At 50.3% G+C, this 16,733-nt stretch overlaps 3 protein-coding genes across 3 annotated transcripts; 1 reads left to right on the top strand and 2 right to left on the bottom strand.

Moving 5' to 3' along the window:
• Nucleotides 1-769: 769 nt before the first annotated feature.
• On the bottom strand, nt 770-5,870 carry rng2 (Ras GTPase-activating-like protein rng2; the record flags this gene model as incomplete). Its single annotated transcript, XM_014688831.1, has 2 exons — nt 770-1,157; nt 1,228-5,870. 2 exons carry the CDS (start codon nt 5,868-5,870, stop codon nt 770-772), a joined length of 5,031 nt encoding a protein of 1,676 aa, XP_014544317.1.
• A 3,487-nt stretch (nt 5,871-9,357) lies between these two features.
• G6M90_00g057320 (uncharacterized protein) lies at nt 9,358-10,608 on the bottom strand (the record flags this gene model as incomplete). The annotated part of the gene is made up of 3 exons (XM_014688830.1): nt 9,358-9,819; nt 9,878-10,276; nt 10,372-10,608. 3 exons carry the CDS (start codon nt 10,606-10,608, stop codon nt 9,358-9,360), a joined length of 1,098 nt encoding a protein of 365 aa, XP_014544316.1.
• Nucleotides 10,609-15,087: 4,479 nt separating this feature from the next.
• G6M90_00g057310 (uncharacterized protein) lies at nt 15,088-16,691 on the top strand (the record flags this gene model as incomplete). The annotated part of the gene is made up of 2 exons (XM_014688829.1): nt 15,088-15,183; nt 15,243-16,691. The coding sequence occupies 2 exons, from the start codon at nt 15,088-15,090 to the stop codon at nt 16,689-16,691; spliced, it is 1,545 nt and encodes a 514-aa protein (XP_014544315.1).
• Nucleotides 16,692-16,733: the final 42 nt, after the last annotated feature.

Below are 16,733 nucleotides of genomic sequence, written 5' to 3'. Positions count from 1 at the left end.
TCTCGCATAATACTGCAGCATGCATAGATGGGCGCCTTGTCCCAAAGGACCCACGAGCCAAACAAGCCAGCGCTAAACAGCACCACATGCAAATACACCCTTGAACCATTCATGACACAAGGAGATCAACAACCACCCTGCCTGCCAGCTTTCTATCGGGTTTGGCAACCAACCACCACCCTCGACACGCTCGCCTCACCATCGCAGATATGCCGGCTTTACGTAAATCTCCCCAATACTAGTTAATGATGAGCGTGACCGAGCCGCCCGATATCCGTAGATACGGATGATTGCCGGGCACTTTGATCAAGACAGCTTGGAGATGTCAATGTTGGACAACAATCTCAGGCATGAAAACTTGGCACTGCAGCTGGATGCTTATGACTAGCACTGCGTATGCTGAAGAGTATCAAAATAGTTTGTACAAGGCAATCGGATTCTTCAAATGATCTACATTGCACCCGGCAAAGCCAGTCCCAAGGCGCCTCAGCTATTCCATACCCATATTCATATTCACGTCCAGTCCAGTCCATCCATACAGTCCAACCCCAAACTAGCGCACCAAGATTACGCATTTGTCAAGATCCCTATCCTATGATATAAAACAGTAAAGGTTCTTGCATAGACGAAAATAACAAGCCAGCAAACACCGAACCATGCCCTTTCCTCCTGTTCCTATCGCTAACCATTACATATGCAAATTTAACGCAACGCCAACAGACCGCTCCATCAGTCCACATATTGATGCCTCCTCTTGGCGAAAGCATCATTACGTTCCGTAAAACTTCTTGTACACAAGATGCAGCAACAAGTTGACGTTCAACTTCAAGTTGCCCTCAAACAAGTTCATGAACTGGTGAGATTCAAATTGCGCTTGCAACATGTCCTCAATAGGCACCAAGGCGCTCGCACCCGGCATCTGAATGTGGCCTCGTGATCCTTCAATGGCAAACACACCAACCTCGTCACAGGAAATGGTAATGTTGATCTTGTCCCATTCGCGGTCACTGAGGCCTGCCCAGGACACCAAAACGCCCTTCTCGGAGAGCGTTCTGGCGCTGTACTTGTAGCTTCCAAATTTGGGTACCCGACCACTTCGCTCAAGCTCACGTTGGTGGTTGTATTGCTTCGTAAATGGCAGGAGAAACTTCTTCTTCCTATTTATGGTTTCAATCATTAGCAAAAGTCTTCAGGCTAACCTCACGGAAAGGAACCACACAAACATACCCCTTCTTGTTCTGCAATGTCACCATTGCCTGCTCAATATAATCGTCATAGCTCTTCCTCTGTTGCTCAAGGTATTTGGCCTTTTCAGCTAGGTTGGTCAAGGTGAGCCGCACACCTTCTAGTTCTCGTTGTCTTTGGACCCTTCTGCGGCTCTTCGTTCGAATATCGCTGGCAATGGCGTTGAGAACGTCCTGGTAGTAATTTTGCTTCGAGATACGTCCCATCTGTTCTAGCCTCATGATATTCTCTAGCGCTGTACGCTTAAGTTCGTAGTAAGTCATCCTTGTCACGTCCACCATATTGGTGTCCGAGTAAGCCCCGCGAGTATTGCCGTCGTTTGAAAAGTCATCGTGCAGCACTGTCTGCCACTTCTCTTCGTCTTCCTCATAGATGGGTTTTACCAATATTTCTAGGAGATTGGCGCCAGTTTGGACCCGGATGATATACAGGACGCAGCGTTTCGTCTCCATAAAGAGAGACTTGACATCTTCCTCTGGATCTTGGACACTGTGGAGTTTGGGGGTTAGGAACATTTGGATATCGGATGATCCAGCCGCATTCATTTCGTTTTCATTGCTCTTTGCATTGCCCAAGTCCTGAATGATCTCTCGGAGAACATCATCCCTAGTTGGGCACATGAAAGGAAGCTCCGATGCCACTAAATTATGAATTGCAAAAACGTCAGTCATCTTTATGTACAGAGTCGGCTTATTCTTGGCATAGAGGTCGTTGAACTCATCGACGCCGAAGGTGCTTTCGGCATCTGCCACGGAGATCAAGTTCTGTAGGATTTGTCGCATGCGTTGGATAGAGTCTGTCACAAAGTTGTTCAGCGGTTGCAAATAAATGTTTTCGCCGCCAAATGGTCGCCCAGACGCAACCTGCCCGATAACCTTGGCTACCTCACTCAAGTTTCTTTTTTGGAGCGGGCTCAGTGACTTTTCGATAACACCCAATTGTTCTGGTTGGGTCAAGGCAGGCTGAAGGTAGAACTTCCAGATCCAGTTTGCCACGAGCTGAAGCAAGTTTTCTTGCGGCTCGCGGTTGAAGTGTTGACACAAGGCTTGAAACATCTGGCTGCTCAAGAACCGTAGACCGTATGGCATCTTATGGGCCATTTCTTCCAGGGACAGGAAGAACTGATCGCAAATCTCCCGCAAATCCCGTAGATGGTCGATGAATAGGCGCCTTGTCTCAGGATCCCTAATAGCCACCTCGCGTGGTACGTCAAGCGGTCGGAGGTCAGGGCGACCGGTTCGCAGCTCTTCGTTATTGATGGCAGACCGGTAGATTTGCATAGGGTCACTTTCCAAGTCAAGGGCGGGATCTTCGACGATATTATCGCGGATCAGTGGTCCCAATAAACTGCGCAGGTACTTGCGATCCCTAGGTGATCGAGTATAGTTACCCAATAACTTTGGCCAGAAATAGTTGCCTCGTATGTACTCTTGAATAGCTCGGCATCCTTCCACTTCCTCGCGAATAGCCCGGGCCACCAACTTCAAAAGATAGTACTCCTCGCGCCGCTTCTGCGCATAACCGAACAGACTCATGACGAGAAGCTCGATTCTCTTGTACTCCTTTTCCGATGTGCCCTGTTCGCGAAGGTGCTTGAACAGTCGAGCAAGATACTGTGGTTGCGTCTGCAAGCTAAAGAAGAGCTGTTGATATGACTCCAGCTTCTTGCGTGAGCTTTTATTGAGCGCCTTCAAGTCAAACTGATTGGCTGAAGTAATCGTGCTGTTGGCTAAAAGTCCCATCGAATTTCCGCCATAGTTGTGCTGATGTCGCACAACCTCATCGAGGGTGATCTTGTTCTTGACGAGAAGTGCAATTTTGATATCGAGCTGGTCGATGTATTGCTCCAACATCTCGTTCTGGCGCACTTGCTGGACAACCGTTTTGCGCATTCGCTCAAATTCAACTTCTTCATTGAAATCAAAGTCACTGTCATTGAGAAGGTGAACGAAGTTCTTTACCGCATTGACCGGGGGGTTTTTTCCAGTGGTCAAACTTTTGTATGCTTCGCCTTGCACTTTGGCGCGAACAAAGCTCTGGATCTTGATGACTTTCTTCATATTTTCGTTGAAATAACGCTTCTTTTCCTCGAACTTCGCTCGCACCATAAATCCCCTTGTGGCAGCTTGCAAAGCCACGATGGATTCCTCCTCTTCCTCAAGTTCCGTGAGAAGATCGTCGACTCCTGCGCGAGTCATCATTGCCTTCAGAATGGCCTGGAATTCTGCTGTAGCTTCATTATGGGACTCGAGTTCATCCAGGAGCGCATGGCGTTGCTTCCGGCCAAGGTAGCCTCGGACTTGTGCCTGCAGTCCTGTGATCCGAGCCTCATGTCGATTGAGTTCCTGTTGCAAGGCAGCGACCTTGAGTCTTTCCATCATTCCTCTAGCGCCCGATTGAAGAGAAAGAATTTCCTCTTTGCTTTCCTCTAGAGCGTCTAGTTTTCTCGTCACTTCACGTCGCACAGCGCCTGCCCTTATCACTGCCTGTAGTTGACCGATATTGAGCTCGTGTTTCTGGGCTTCGACCTTGTATGCTTCCTGCTTTTCCCGCACAAGCTTTCCTCGAATCGCACCTTGGAGTGCCTCCCATTTTGGACCGAGGGCACACAGCTGCTGCTGCTCACGGTCGATCTGAGTCCTGGTCAGCAGAGCCCTCGCAGCAGCTTGTAAGCTGGCAACCGTGCCAGCCTGTCCTCCCAATAACTGAAGATCCTTGCTGATTCTGGCTCTCAACCCCATTCCACGAGCAAGAGCCTGAAGTCTCTCAACGTGGCCCGAAGTCTTTTTCGTCTCCTGCTGTTGAGCAGCCAGATTCTTACGGACCAGGAAACCCCTGGAAACTGCCTGGATCTCCCGGACAGGCCCCTTGCAACCGTCCAAGGAATACAATAAGTCTCGTACCTCGTCACGGACCTGGTTGGCTCGTATCATGCTCTGAAGCTCTAGAATCTCCGGCTCATGAGCTTTCCAAAAAGCATCACTCTTCCTCAATCTCTCCCTGACCAAAAATCCTCGCGCCGCACTTTGGGTCAAGATGGCAGAACGTCGCATCTGGAGCCGATAGCTCATAATTTGGCGGGTGAAATCGCCACGAATACGGGATTGTAGGTCAATCAGCCAATGCTCCTCGTCCCAGAACTGCTGCATCTTATCGCCAAGTCGCAACCGAAGCAGGGCCCCACGTATTTGAGCCTGCAGATCGACTATTGATTCTTCGTTCTCCCCTAGCTCGCGATCCCTGCGCTCTTCTTCCGTTTCAACAGGCTCGGGCTCTGGTACGCCAAAATCGGCGCCCATATTACCAAAACTGGGCATGTTAGCTCCCAGCATATCTAGACCTTTTTGCATCGCCTCCAATTCGTGGTGTTCAAACTCAAGTTGACCAACAAGGTTGCCGATTCGGAAGTCGACTATGCCCTTGCGGAAAAGTAGCCAACTTAATGCATGGACACAGTATATGACCTTTGGTATGTTCTTCTTCTCGTAAAGATCAATGAGTTCGAATCGGAAAAGATCGGGAAGTTCAACTTCGTCGAGATATCTGAAAAAGATGGCAATATTATCCGAGTGGCGGAATTGAAGTTTCGGATGGTGGAATACTCGAAAGTGTCTCTGAGGATTCAGCGCTTCGACGACGTTGGCTAGAGTGACCCCGTCCCGCAAAGCCTCCTCAAGTTCAACAATAGGTGGGAGAGTCTTTTGCGTGACATCTTCTATCCATTCTTTGGCTTCTCCTATGTGACAAAGATACTCATAAGCCTGGAGGAACTGACGCTGCTTATCCATCCAGTTCCGGCCCTCCCATCCATAGCCGCCGGATTTGGCGCTGCGAGCACCAGTGTGCTTATCGGTACGCTGCAGTCGGCGTCGTCCACGTAAACCAACCACCTCTTGTGCAGACGACGTGATGGTGAAGTCTTCTGCGACATCAGACTCAGCCAGTCGAGATAGGGTACGCAATTCACGGGTGGTAGATCGTCCAAGCAGCTCGAGGTCCGGGCGGCCGATGTGTGTGGTGTGAGATCCCTGAGGCGAGCTGCCATGCGGCATGGGCGTTTTGGCTTGAAGAATTGAGTCGGATCGGGTCAACAGCATCGAGTTAGGCCTCATGGGCAACGGTCGTGGTGGTGATGTGGGCGGTGCTACCGGGCCGTCGTATTGGCTGAGGGATAGCTTGCCAATATCGATGCTCTGTCCACGATCATGTCGAAGAGAACTTCGAGGTGAAGCACCCTGAGCTGGAGATCTGGGGGACGCCGTCGGCGCCTGGGGCAGAGGCCGAACAGACTGACGAGTTGGGGTCGCTGGGGGATTTGCTGGTCCCGTATTGAAGCCGCTCATTGCCCCTGCTTCAAAGGTTCGTGCCCGAGCGAGGACATCGCTTTGGCCACGCTTGTGCTTGCGGCCAGCGGGAGAGCCGTGGTCGCTCGATGCCGATGTGTATTGTGTGACGTTGCTGCGGTCGGATGTGGAGGAGTAGCCCGAAGATGCGGATGACGAGGTGGTTGAAGGGAAGCGATTGATGTTGGAGATGCTGGTAGATATGTTGTTATGCGTGAAGCTGGTAGGAGGTGCGAGGTCGGCGGTGCGCGACTGACGCAGACGATGAGATTGGAACGACATTGTTTGGATGTCTTGCTCCCTCTCCGGGCGCGCGAAAGTGAATACACGCTGCTAGCTATATCTTGTATGTTCCGACTCCTATGACAGACTGCACATCATTTCGGAGGGTTTCGAGGATGGAATGGAATGTTGAGGCGGCCGCCCAGCGGGAAAACAAAGCTCTCAAATTCGGCCTCAAGATGGCAGGTCCTGAGACATGCGCTTGCGCAAATGTACAACAAGAAAGCAAATGCAGGCCGGAGAAAGAAATATCAGCTGTAAGAGAAGGGAAGCTGTTTCAGCGGCGAAAGGATTCTGTCGTAGCCGTGTTGGATGCTCGGATGCGGGATACAAAAGCCAGCATCACTGACCGTTGACAAGAGCCTCGGGCCTGATGAAGAGGCCTGGCCTGAAAACAAGCAGGAACTAAGATGGTTTGTTAATATTAGGCAGTGCAAGCCTGCAAGGTCAAGCTCTGCGGGGTTCCTTTCTCCGGGAGCCTATTCAGTTGCGTTTGGTGGTCAGTGATGGTAAACAAACATGCGGGCCAACCACCCAGCAACGCGAAGCGCTTCGCTGTGATTGGTTAGATATGTGTGCCGTGGGACACGGCCCCACCTCTACCCTGGGTTTAGACCTAGATCGTATCAGAGCAGCTATGACGATACCGCCATATCCCATCACACGTGCTAGAACTGCTTCGATATTGTACGATGCTGAGGCAGCAGGACTCTGTATGTTTGGCTGAAACCTAACTCCTGGTCGCTGGCAATGACGCTTTCTAAGGTCGCCAGAATATTTCCTATGTTAGAAATTAGAGTTTCTCACTCTCTCGTGTTGTAAAATTGGCAGTTGGGTATTATTTCCGCGCCCACTATTGTTGGATTGGGCTGCAGGCGCATTTGGCCACGATGCGTCTCACTGCATCGAGATATCGTCAGGAGACGGCACTTGGCCCGATTGTTAAAGCGCCTGGCCGTGTGCCTCGGCGTACTCTGTACCTACCAGGCGCTACCCGGTATCTGCTGCGGTAGGCACCTACTTACCTAAGGTAAGTAGTATCTGTACTCCGTAGTTCACCTAGGGAACATTGAACATTGAACATTGAACCAGACGCTATGGGTCCCCAACATCCCTGCCGAAAATCGCCCGCCTTGCCAGCCAAGCTGTTGTGGAATCCATCAAAGTCATCCATTCACTAGTATTACTGCCACGACCACATGCATCCGACTACAATTGCAATTTAGTCTGGCCTGTTCCATCGCACACCTCGAAGTGCAACATCTGCGGCACTTGGAAAGCGAAGGAATACTGTCGAGAGAGAGCCGCATGTACAGCACCAAGACTTACACAGGCTCACAACTTTGGATTGACCCATCAATGCCACAGACACGCGGGTCTACAGGGCCTCTAGGTAAGATGCGGTGACGTCTACTGGTCAATTGCACACCAGGCCATGGGTCTCCTCCGCCCTGTCCATGGTACTATTCTTATCAATCTTTCCAACACCGCCTTGAATTGGACCAGCTTGCGCGTCTTCTAATTCCGATTGTCCGGGGAGGGGTCGGATAAAGCCTCAAGACCTTGAGGCTGAATACCCTCGCCTGGCCGCCATTCTATACCGTTTTGGCACCAGACACCATCTAAGACTTCCAAAGAGCGTCCTAGCCTGTTCACCAACACATCGAGGCAGGCATTCAGCACACAGCATAGCGTTACCCGATTGCTCGAATTCTCGAATTGGGCTTCCTTATTATGAACACTTTTTTTGGTTCTATGTTCTGTCCGACCATGTTGATGCACTTGTTCGCTCGGTGGGGGTGAGTGTAGGGTCCTTTGGTCTGAGGCGTTCGATTTTGTTCCATAAAAGGAAACTACCAGACATATGTAAAGATCAACCAACAAACGTGGTCTTGCAGCCGGCAAGATCGGCACACCCCTGGACACATGCCAGTGCATGCCAGGTACATTTATATGGTCACAGATGCAAACAAATTTATTCCACCCGTGCAGCAGCCTTTGTGCAACGGCATATTGATTGCGTAGTGCTCGCCCGCACGGCCGCAAAACCGAGACTATTGCGCGGCCTGGATCAAAAGGAAGACCCATTTGGAACGTATGTATGTACAATATGTGTAAGGATCGGTCACCGGCATTAACAGCTTTTCCCCGTTCCGTACTCAGAGAAATAGGACGTGAATTGCTCGCTCAAGCCTGACCAGGTACCTGACCATCAGGATTGATATTAAATATAAATGTATTATAAGATACTACAGCCCACTCCTCCTTCAATTACCTACCCGTAGGTAGGCTATCCCGATTACAAGGCAAAGAGTGTAGTCTAATACCTACTATTGCCGCAGCCTGCATTTCTCACCACGAGGGATGATGGAAAGTACCCATTCTGTTGGCATCCAAACCACCATACATGTCCCCCTTAGCCCATAAACCACTTACAATTCATCACACGCCACATCAGCTCGTAAAATTAATCAATCAATTCATAATAATAATGCAACACACACTCAATTTCTTTCTAACCCTTCTCGCCAACACGCCGCCAAACAAAAGCCCGCTAGTCCTAGCGCAGAGGACGCGTATGCTTTTTTGCCAACTCCAGATGTTTCCCAGAAAACGCCACATTTCAGCTTAGCCTTTTTCCAAGGCACATCCCAGTTTGCGTTTGTGCCGCTCCCAGCCTGTCTACTCTTTTCTGCCGCTGCGGCGCCGACGCCGCTGAACTTGCTTATACGCAAACACACGAGCAAACCTTGCTGGAAGCAATAAGCATCAGCTGGGGCGGATCATGTGATTTTTCGATGCCCTGAGCCGTGTTTTTTCCAACCATGGCTGCAACATCTTGTGAGATGGGATGTAGATGACGCCACTGTGGCATTGTAATCCAACCCTCAACGCCATAATGGGAAGCTTTGAAAAGCCCTGTCTCGTATAGAATGAAGCACGAGGGGCCACTGTACACAGCGCGCTGAGACAGGTTACAATGACTCACGACGCACCGCATTCAAATGTTGAGATTTATGTTGATTTGCTTCCCTGCTTTTTCTTCAATAAAAACGCTTAATGATGAACAAAACTACCATATCCTGGAAGTATTACAATGCCCCGGCGCACAAATTCACTGTGCTTGTCGTACCGGCGGTCATGTCCCAACGCCAAAAGCCCATCTTGACGTGATTATGCACCTCTTCCCTCTAAAGTAATAATAACCCAATGTAGCCCGATTCCCGGCGATGCTAATATTTATATGTGGCTGGTATGTAGAGCCCGGGAGGATATGTACGCCGCGCAAGTCTCCAGTATCTCGTGATGTGCTGTAAAACGTGCTCGCCTCGTCAGAGCAAGAATATATGCTATGATGGGGTTGAATCACTCTTATCCACTCCTTCCCCATGCCCAAATCTCACCGCTTCCTGTCGGCTGTTTCGGTCATCTAAAAAGAAACATTGAATCAACTGGGTATCTTCAAACAAGACCATAGCACTTCGCACTACCTGGGATTTTGGCCGACAGGTATATATTGCGGTTGTTGCTTCCTCTTCTTATTGTCCAGTTCGGCCTTGCTGTAGATACCAGCGCCAACCATTGTGACAGCCATGCCTGCCCCATTCAGCAGATCGACGCTGACATTAAAGAGAAAGATTCCAATCAAGACGGTGAGACACTGCTTCAGGTTGCCGCACACCGTCATTGTCAGAGCACCGGCAAGCTTGTTGGTATTGAATGAGGAAATATTGAGGAGGAATGCAAGGAAACCATTTCCTGTTAGCGATGCGATCGAGGTCGGTAGAGAAATATCTCCAGAGGTTACAAGTTCTCGGAAGCCACCAACTTCTCCTGTCGCAGTAGCACACGCCAGGGCTTGCAATGCAGCCAAGGGTGACATACGCATGAGAAATTCTACCGGAGGCAATGCCAAGGAGCCAGTCATGAATCGGTTCGTCACAACGGTCTAGGGTTTCAGTTAGCTGTAAGGGAGTCTGCTGCTGTGGAACATTTAGGGGACATACCTTGACAGCAGCCAAAATCACTCCCAATATGGTCAGGAGGAAGCCGGCATCGGTGAATGTCATCTCGCCGGCCGTTGTCATGGCGGCGCCAATGATTAACGGTACGAGAGAAAGGTACGTCATGTAGCTATAAGTACGACCATACCAGGTGCGATAAATGAGGATGGTGAAGATGGGGCACAGCATGCGCATTGTTTGGTAAAACGGAACGGATACCATAGCGAGAGACAAGTTGGACACGGCAATGTTGGCGGTAAATAACGCGCTAAAAGCGACGAGTGCTAAGTTTTCGCGGCGTCCCAGGCGCGATAGTTTGAAATAGCCCAGCTGCAACATGGCATAGGTTCCCATGCTGGCAAAGGAGGCGTGAAGACATGTAAGTAGCCATGGGAAATGGAACTGCAGGTTTGAGCCATCAGTCGTCAGCACACAGGTCAAGCAACATGTAAGTGGAAAAGCACAAGAGCAATAAATGAAATAGAAATGAAACTCACCATGCCCAACACTAGCTTGTTATAGAGAGTCAGAAGCAAAGAAAAGAAGAAGTACGTCCCCAGCCATGTAAACTTGATTGTGCTCGGAATTGAGTATTCGTGATCCAAGTTCTGGTCCCGCGATGTCTCTGAACGTCCTGCACTGGCTTCCACGTCTTCCTGGCTCGAACGCTTGGAGTCATCGTTCTCTCCTTGTGAGAGGAGGCGAACAGGTTCGTCGCTATTCCTCTGTGACATGATGCTTTAATTTCGTTTGGGTAAATAAGAAAATTCGATAGGTGATGGTAGTCGAAGGCGATGAGTGGACCAGGGCCTTCGGCTGCCAAATTTGCGAATTGTGTTATGATGACGGGAGCATAGTATATTCGGCGCCAGCCTGGAATAAGATTGCAGCCCAATCTGAAAGTCAATCAATGGTATGGCCCTTCGAAGAAGAGTATAAGAAGCGATAGACCCGGAATGTCGTGGCGCAGCAAGTTTCGGATCCAGGGATACAGCGGCCGTCAACTGGGGCACTTCTAAGGCAGGAGTAGAACCAGCGAAATAGATAGACCAACAAGAAAAGTAAACCCAGGAGCGCAACAATCACAGAATAAGGTAGAGAGCGTAGAGGGAGACCAGAGCAAAGACTCCCACAAAGAAAAGCCGAATCAATGGCACAACAGGCCTAGTGGGCAAAGAAAGAAAAGAAACGAGGGTGATTGCGCGGCCAGGAGGAGGTAAAGAAGAGAAGTGGTCAACTGGTAGGAAACCCAGCTGTATGCGGTGACAAGGTGCAGTGGCTTTACCCGAGCGCTTGAGCGCTCAAGTGGACATGGCTGAAAGTCTGGTCACAAATGGGCAGAGATGGCAGCAAAGCGGGATGGGTATCGCGCGCATGTGTAGTGGTCATTGTTAGAGGGGGTGTGGCACTAATGGTCATTCAATCTTCAAATCTGGCTGTCTTTACGAACGCCAATGCTTGGTGATGGCCTACCAAACCCGCTAACTGATGCTATGCTGAGCCCAATCCCGGAGCGGAGTGGGTACGAGTGCGCGAGAGGCGGGAAAGGGGGTGCGATGCAGCGGTTTGCGTGGCCAGCTGGGAAGGAGCGCTGGAGGCACTGGGACAGGTTCCAGGGGGCGGCACCAGACCACTTACAAACTGCACATTAGGGCGAGGTGCCAGCCAAGTCCAGCCAGGTGCCAGCTAAATTATCCACCAGTTATTAGTTCATATTAACTGGCGCCGAAGGCCCGCCCGGTCTTGGCAGCTGACATGGAGCTTGCAAACCTTCAATCTTCAAACACTCAGTGGTGCAACTTGCAAGGGGCGCCTCCGACGGAAAAGACCAAGAAACGAAGAGACGAAATACATGCCGACATTGTCACGACGGTGGACTCGAACGGCAGTCAAGAGACCACGTCATCCTCGTTTGGGCTACCACAGGAGTCGGAGTACAGGCAAACTGCATAATAGCACGACTCGATAAAACGATTTGGTTGACTGACTCTGTGTTGGAAACAACACGAGACCACAATTCCACCCGCTTGGATTTTACAGTTCAGCTGCAAAGTTCTGTCGACCGGGTAAGTACAGGAAGTAGCCGAACAACACGAGACCACAATTCCACCCGCTTGGATTTTACAGTTCAGCTGCAAAGTTCTGTCGACCGGGTAAGTACAGGAAGTAGCCGAAGCAACTCCAAAGATGCACGACACATCAGTCAACTACGAAAAGACAAACGATCAAAGGAACAAACCGAAATTCGTTTATACCCTTTTTTTTTTTGAGTCGCCGAGGTCGCCAGGCCAGCTTCCTAAGGTTCAGTATTACGTACGAGATCCAACTAACTAGCAATCAACAAGCACGCCAGCAGTGCCACCATGGTGTTTGATGTGCCTATACATACCGCATTTGGCTGACAGCGGAAAATAAGCGGCCCTGCTTCGACTTGGAACGAGAATACACATCGATTTTGCTTGCAAACAGTCAAAGAGAACATCAACCAGCCTCTCGTCTCTGTTACTGCTTGTATTTGCAGGTAATCAGTTGTCCCTGGCGAGTGCTAGGTATTCAGTTCTAACAACAATCAGCATTGCTGGTACTCCGTAATGTGGAGGGAGTTATAAGGGATAGGGCTCTCCGCAAGGGCGGTATGCTGTTTGACTGCCCTTTTCGTCCAAGCCCGAGCGTCCCTCTCCACCTGGCTCTTGGTAAGCTTAGTATTAGACTGTCTCTCTCCCTTCTTATCCTTGCAAAGAAATCCCAAGGCCCGTTGAGCCATGTGTGTATATCACGCAGGCCAGGTTATGCCATGTGCAGTGCGGAGTGAGGACGACGAACCACTCATTGCTCCGTCTCACTTGTACCACAGTAAATATGGCCATCATTTCTTCCCAGAAGCTCAACAGATTTGGGGCATAAGGAGCGAACACTTGGCGCCCCGTGTGTAAAATAGCATCATATCAACATGCTCGTCTGGTGTGGAGACGTACCGCACAAATTAACAACTCCGCATCAGATACTAGTCACAGTACCACCTACAACAAAACATGGAGTGTCGAGATATCGCAATAAAGCCATAAATTGGACACCGAAATGACCAAAACCTTAATCGTTAACCGCTCCCGGGGTGACTGGAGACTCACTGGCACTGCTGAAACTGTTTTATCCATGACCCGACGGGGTTCGGAGTTGGCTGTGGTGTTTTGTCTGGTGCACATGTACGCGCCAAGTTGTTCGCCAAGACGGCCATGATGAGGCCGTGTCTTGCGTCGTCCCGAATTCAATGCGATAGGTCCTGCATCGAAGGCTGGTGTCTTGGCATGTTTGCAGACCTCGTACAAGTACAACTACAGACAGCGTCTGCCTCTCTATCCGCCTATTATCTGTAGGATTCGGAGTACGGGGCTTGGGAGTCAGGGACTCGAGGCAGAATGTTGGCGCTTGGCGAATGGATAATACCGGATATCACGTACAAGGAGCCGCGACAGCCGACACAGTTTGTGCAGATTCTGTGGGAGGTTTCCCAAATGCCAAGAAAATGAAAAATGCCCCCTTCCCCCTGCCATTTCAGAGAGTGAAGCATCAGAGACTGCTTGGCGACGGGGGTACGGTGTAGCAACGCAGTATCGTGAGAACAGGGCTTCCTCAATCCACAACAACCAAATATTTCGCCACGAACCGGATGTCTTTGCAATATCCCGCAGTGCGGAACCTACAGGACATTTCAAACAGGAACCAGGCTCTATATGAAATAGATACTACTATTGTTGCAGGTCGTCGTCTAACAACTCTGTCCCAGGCGTACCCATATCGGTTGATTCAACGACGCTGCATCGAAAGTCGATCAGCGCCGCGGAGGAGACACGAACCATATGGTACTACCTTGCCTCGTCAATCCCGACACCCGCAATGGCAAGTACCGGAAACATTACAACACTGAATACAATTAAGGCATCAAAGGCTGGATATTATTCACCAGCAGTGAACGATTTATTACCTACATGTAGATCGGCTCTTGCGACTACCTAGGTATGTATTATACAATATGATGCTGAGAAAGGCGCAGCCGATAATGTGAAAGGCCCCATATCTTCATCGCGCACCATCTTACTGATGTGGGTAGGTAGCAGTACGATTTTCCCTGAAGAACAAAGAGATAGAAGGGGTCTTGGTGGTGAGGCAGGTTTTGTGAGATCAAACAGCAAACTTGCCCGAGGTGGCTCGCCAATCGTCGCACCAGCGCCGGCCTCAAACAGAAACACCGGACACTCTGGGGATGGGCGCCAGTGTCCCATTGGAACTTCAAAGTTCTGTATGGCCCATTTTCTTGACTAAATTTTAGACAGATCCACGGTGATGGAGAATGGGGAGCCAGGGCCGGCCATCGCCACGAGGTCCGCCATTCTTTTACAGCATTGACTGAACGTGTTCATCATAATCATCCAGGGCCGCACCATAATGTTAAATGCCGGTCTATCTCCAATGACTCGGCCCCATGTCCCCACGAGACGAGAGCCTTCTGCACGCCTTGTTGTACATGTGTCCCCTGCGGGTCGTTATCATGTCTGGCCGATACAACCCTGCGCCGACCTGCAATACCACGGACTTTGGCGAAAGGCCCCGGACCCCGGACCCCGGACATGAGGACATGAGGACTTTACGGGCCACGGCAGGTCAAGTGTGGCCAGAGGAGAGTTCAAAGTGGCAAAGTCATGAACCCGGGAAAGTTGCTGTAATAAGCGAACAATCGATGAAGGGCAACTGAAAGAACCTACTACAAATATTGTGAACCTCTCCAGTCAGCCGATGCGCCTGGGACTGGAAGCGTGAAGAAAAGGTCCTGCCACTGGATCTGAAGGGATGCTGGCTCGGCCTTGGGGGACGTACTGCGTATCTCATCGACCGGTTGGAAGCGTCTGCGTCATCCTAATAACACTCCAACATAGTCTCGTAGGACGAACTTGTCGCTGGGTTATCCCTACGCCTCTGTCTCTCTCTCTCCTGGGTCGCCCACCTCTTCCACCATTAGGATGATGACCAATCATTCACGCATCTAATCGATAAACCGTTTGTTCCTTCAAGAACCCAAGCATTGCATAACTTCAGATTGCAGCTGGTGCTGCGGTTCCTCCAACCTCGTGTATGCAGGACTTCGTTTGCGCCAGCTTCTTGTCACGTCATCACCTCATGTTTCAACCACCTAATGCGTCCCTATAGTCGACGACATGATGCCGATTGTTTTGATGCGGCGCAAAATTGTGCTGGCAGTCGGCGTGGCCTTGGTTCTAGCAGCTCTCTTGTACACATCGGGGCACCTCGACACGGTGAGGATGGCACTTGGACTGGCTCATGGGGTAAAATACACTGACAAGATCAAATTCAGAGTCGCTTTATGAACACCATTCGCCCTTTGAATAAGTCGAATGGCCAAGAGAAAACATCTCGATTACACTTCCTGGTCCCAGCAAGTGTCTCAAACCTTCGTCTTTGCTACAATTTGGTCTCGGCGGCAGTCAACAGATATCCAGTTCCCACGCTTCTAGGCTGGAATGGTCAGGGGGAGCTTGATGCTGCCCAAACACACCTCGCCAAATTACGTACCATGAAGCGATATTTGGATTCTCTTGATCCAGAAGAAGACGACGATCTTGTCATAATAGTTGATGGATACGACATTATACAACAACTCCCGGTCGAGGTCATGGTCGAACGCTACTTTGATGTAGCGCAAAAGGCCGACATTCACCTAGCAAAACGAATGGGCATCTCCGTCACAAAACTCCATGAAAGAGACATGAAGCAAACTGTCTTTTGGGGCCCGGACAAGATTTGCTGGCCACAGGATCCGGCAGCTGGACGTTGCTGGGCTGTCCCACCCTCGTTTCTGGCAGAGAATGCTTTCGGCACAGATAAGGGGCCGCATGACATATTCGCCAAAGACCCCCGCTGGCTCAACTCTGGTACCGTCATGGGTCCTATCGGTGACATGAGAAAAGTGATAGATGCTACCATGGACGAGATTGCGGCGACACACAATGCCTACTTCCGGCACTCCGAGTCTGACCAGTATTATCTGGCCAACGTTTGGGCTCGGCAGGAATATTGGCGATCGAAGCAAATTGCTAACGGGTCAGAGGTAAAGGGAGGGCCGCCGAATCGCATACTTCCCGAGAAGATATCAGAATCACAAGAGACGGAGCTTCATATAGCCATCGAATACGATTCAGCTCTCTTCCAGCCTCAGGCAGGAAACGATCCGTTTTTGGGCTACCTCGAGTACAATAACAAGTCCTACACAAGTCGAGTACACGTTGACATGTTTGAGCGGGGGAGGAAATTCGTGCCATACACAGTCCAGATGCCAAACAACGTTCGAATGGCGTTGATGAAACTGTACAATTCTATTCCCAAGACACTCGCCGGTGCGCCAGCAGAAAATTGGGTGCGACAAGTGCGCCTTGCCACAAACTTTGTAACAAAACAAATTTACGGGACCTGGCATTGCACAGGGCCCAAAGACTCTATTGATTCAGAGTTCCGCAAGATGTGGTTCTATCCGTTTGTCCCAGTTCTTCTCAGGGAGTCTGTTCGGTCGTCTCAAAAGGAGGATATCATCTCTTCCAATGTGATAGATGGACGGAGGTGGGTGGCCAAATCTGTTTATCCCAGGGACGAGAAATTAGTGGGCGAATACGGAGGCGCCTGGTCAGACGAAGAGGTTGGCGGGAGGTTTATTCCTTGGAAAGACATGTGTGGCGATCATGAAGACTTTCTCTTCTGGGGCCAGCAGGACACGGGGATTCAAGAGGACGAGTACATGATGCACACTTGATGGAAAAGCGAGTCAATACCAGAGTCAGAAAAGGTTGTAGAG

The sequence above is a fragment of the Metarhizium brunneum genome, chromosome 3 (genome assembly GCF_013426205.1).
Source record: "Metarhizium brunneum chromosome 3, complete sequence".
Classification (NCBI taxonomy): domain Eukaryota; kingdom Fungi; phylum Ascomycota; class Sordariomycetes; order Hypocreales; family Clavicipitaceae; genus Metarhizium; species Metarhizium brunneum.
Note: the sequence above shows the minus strand (reverse complement) of the source record. Positions and strands in the feature narration are given on the sequence as shown.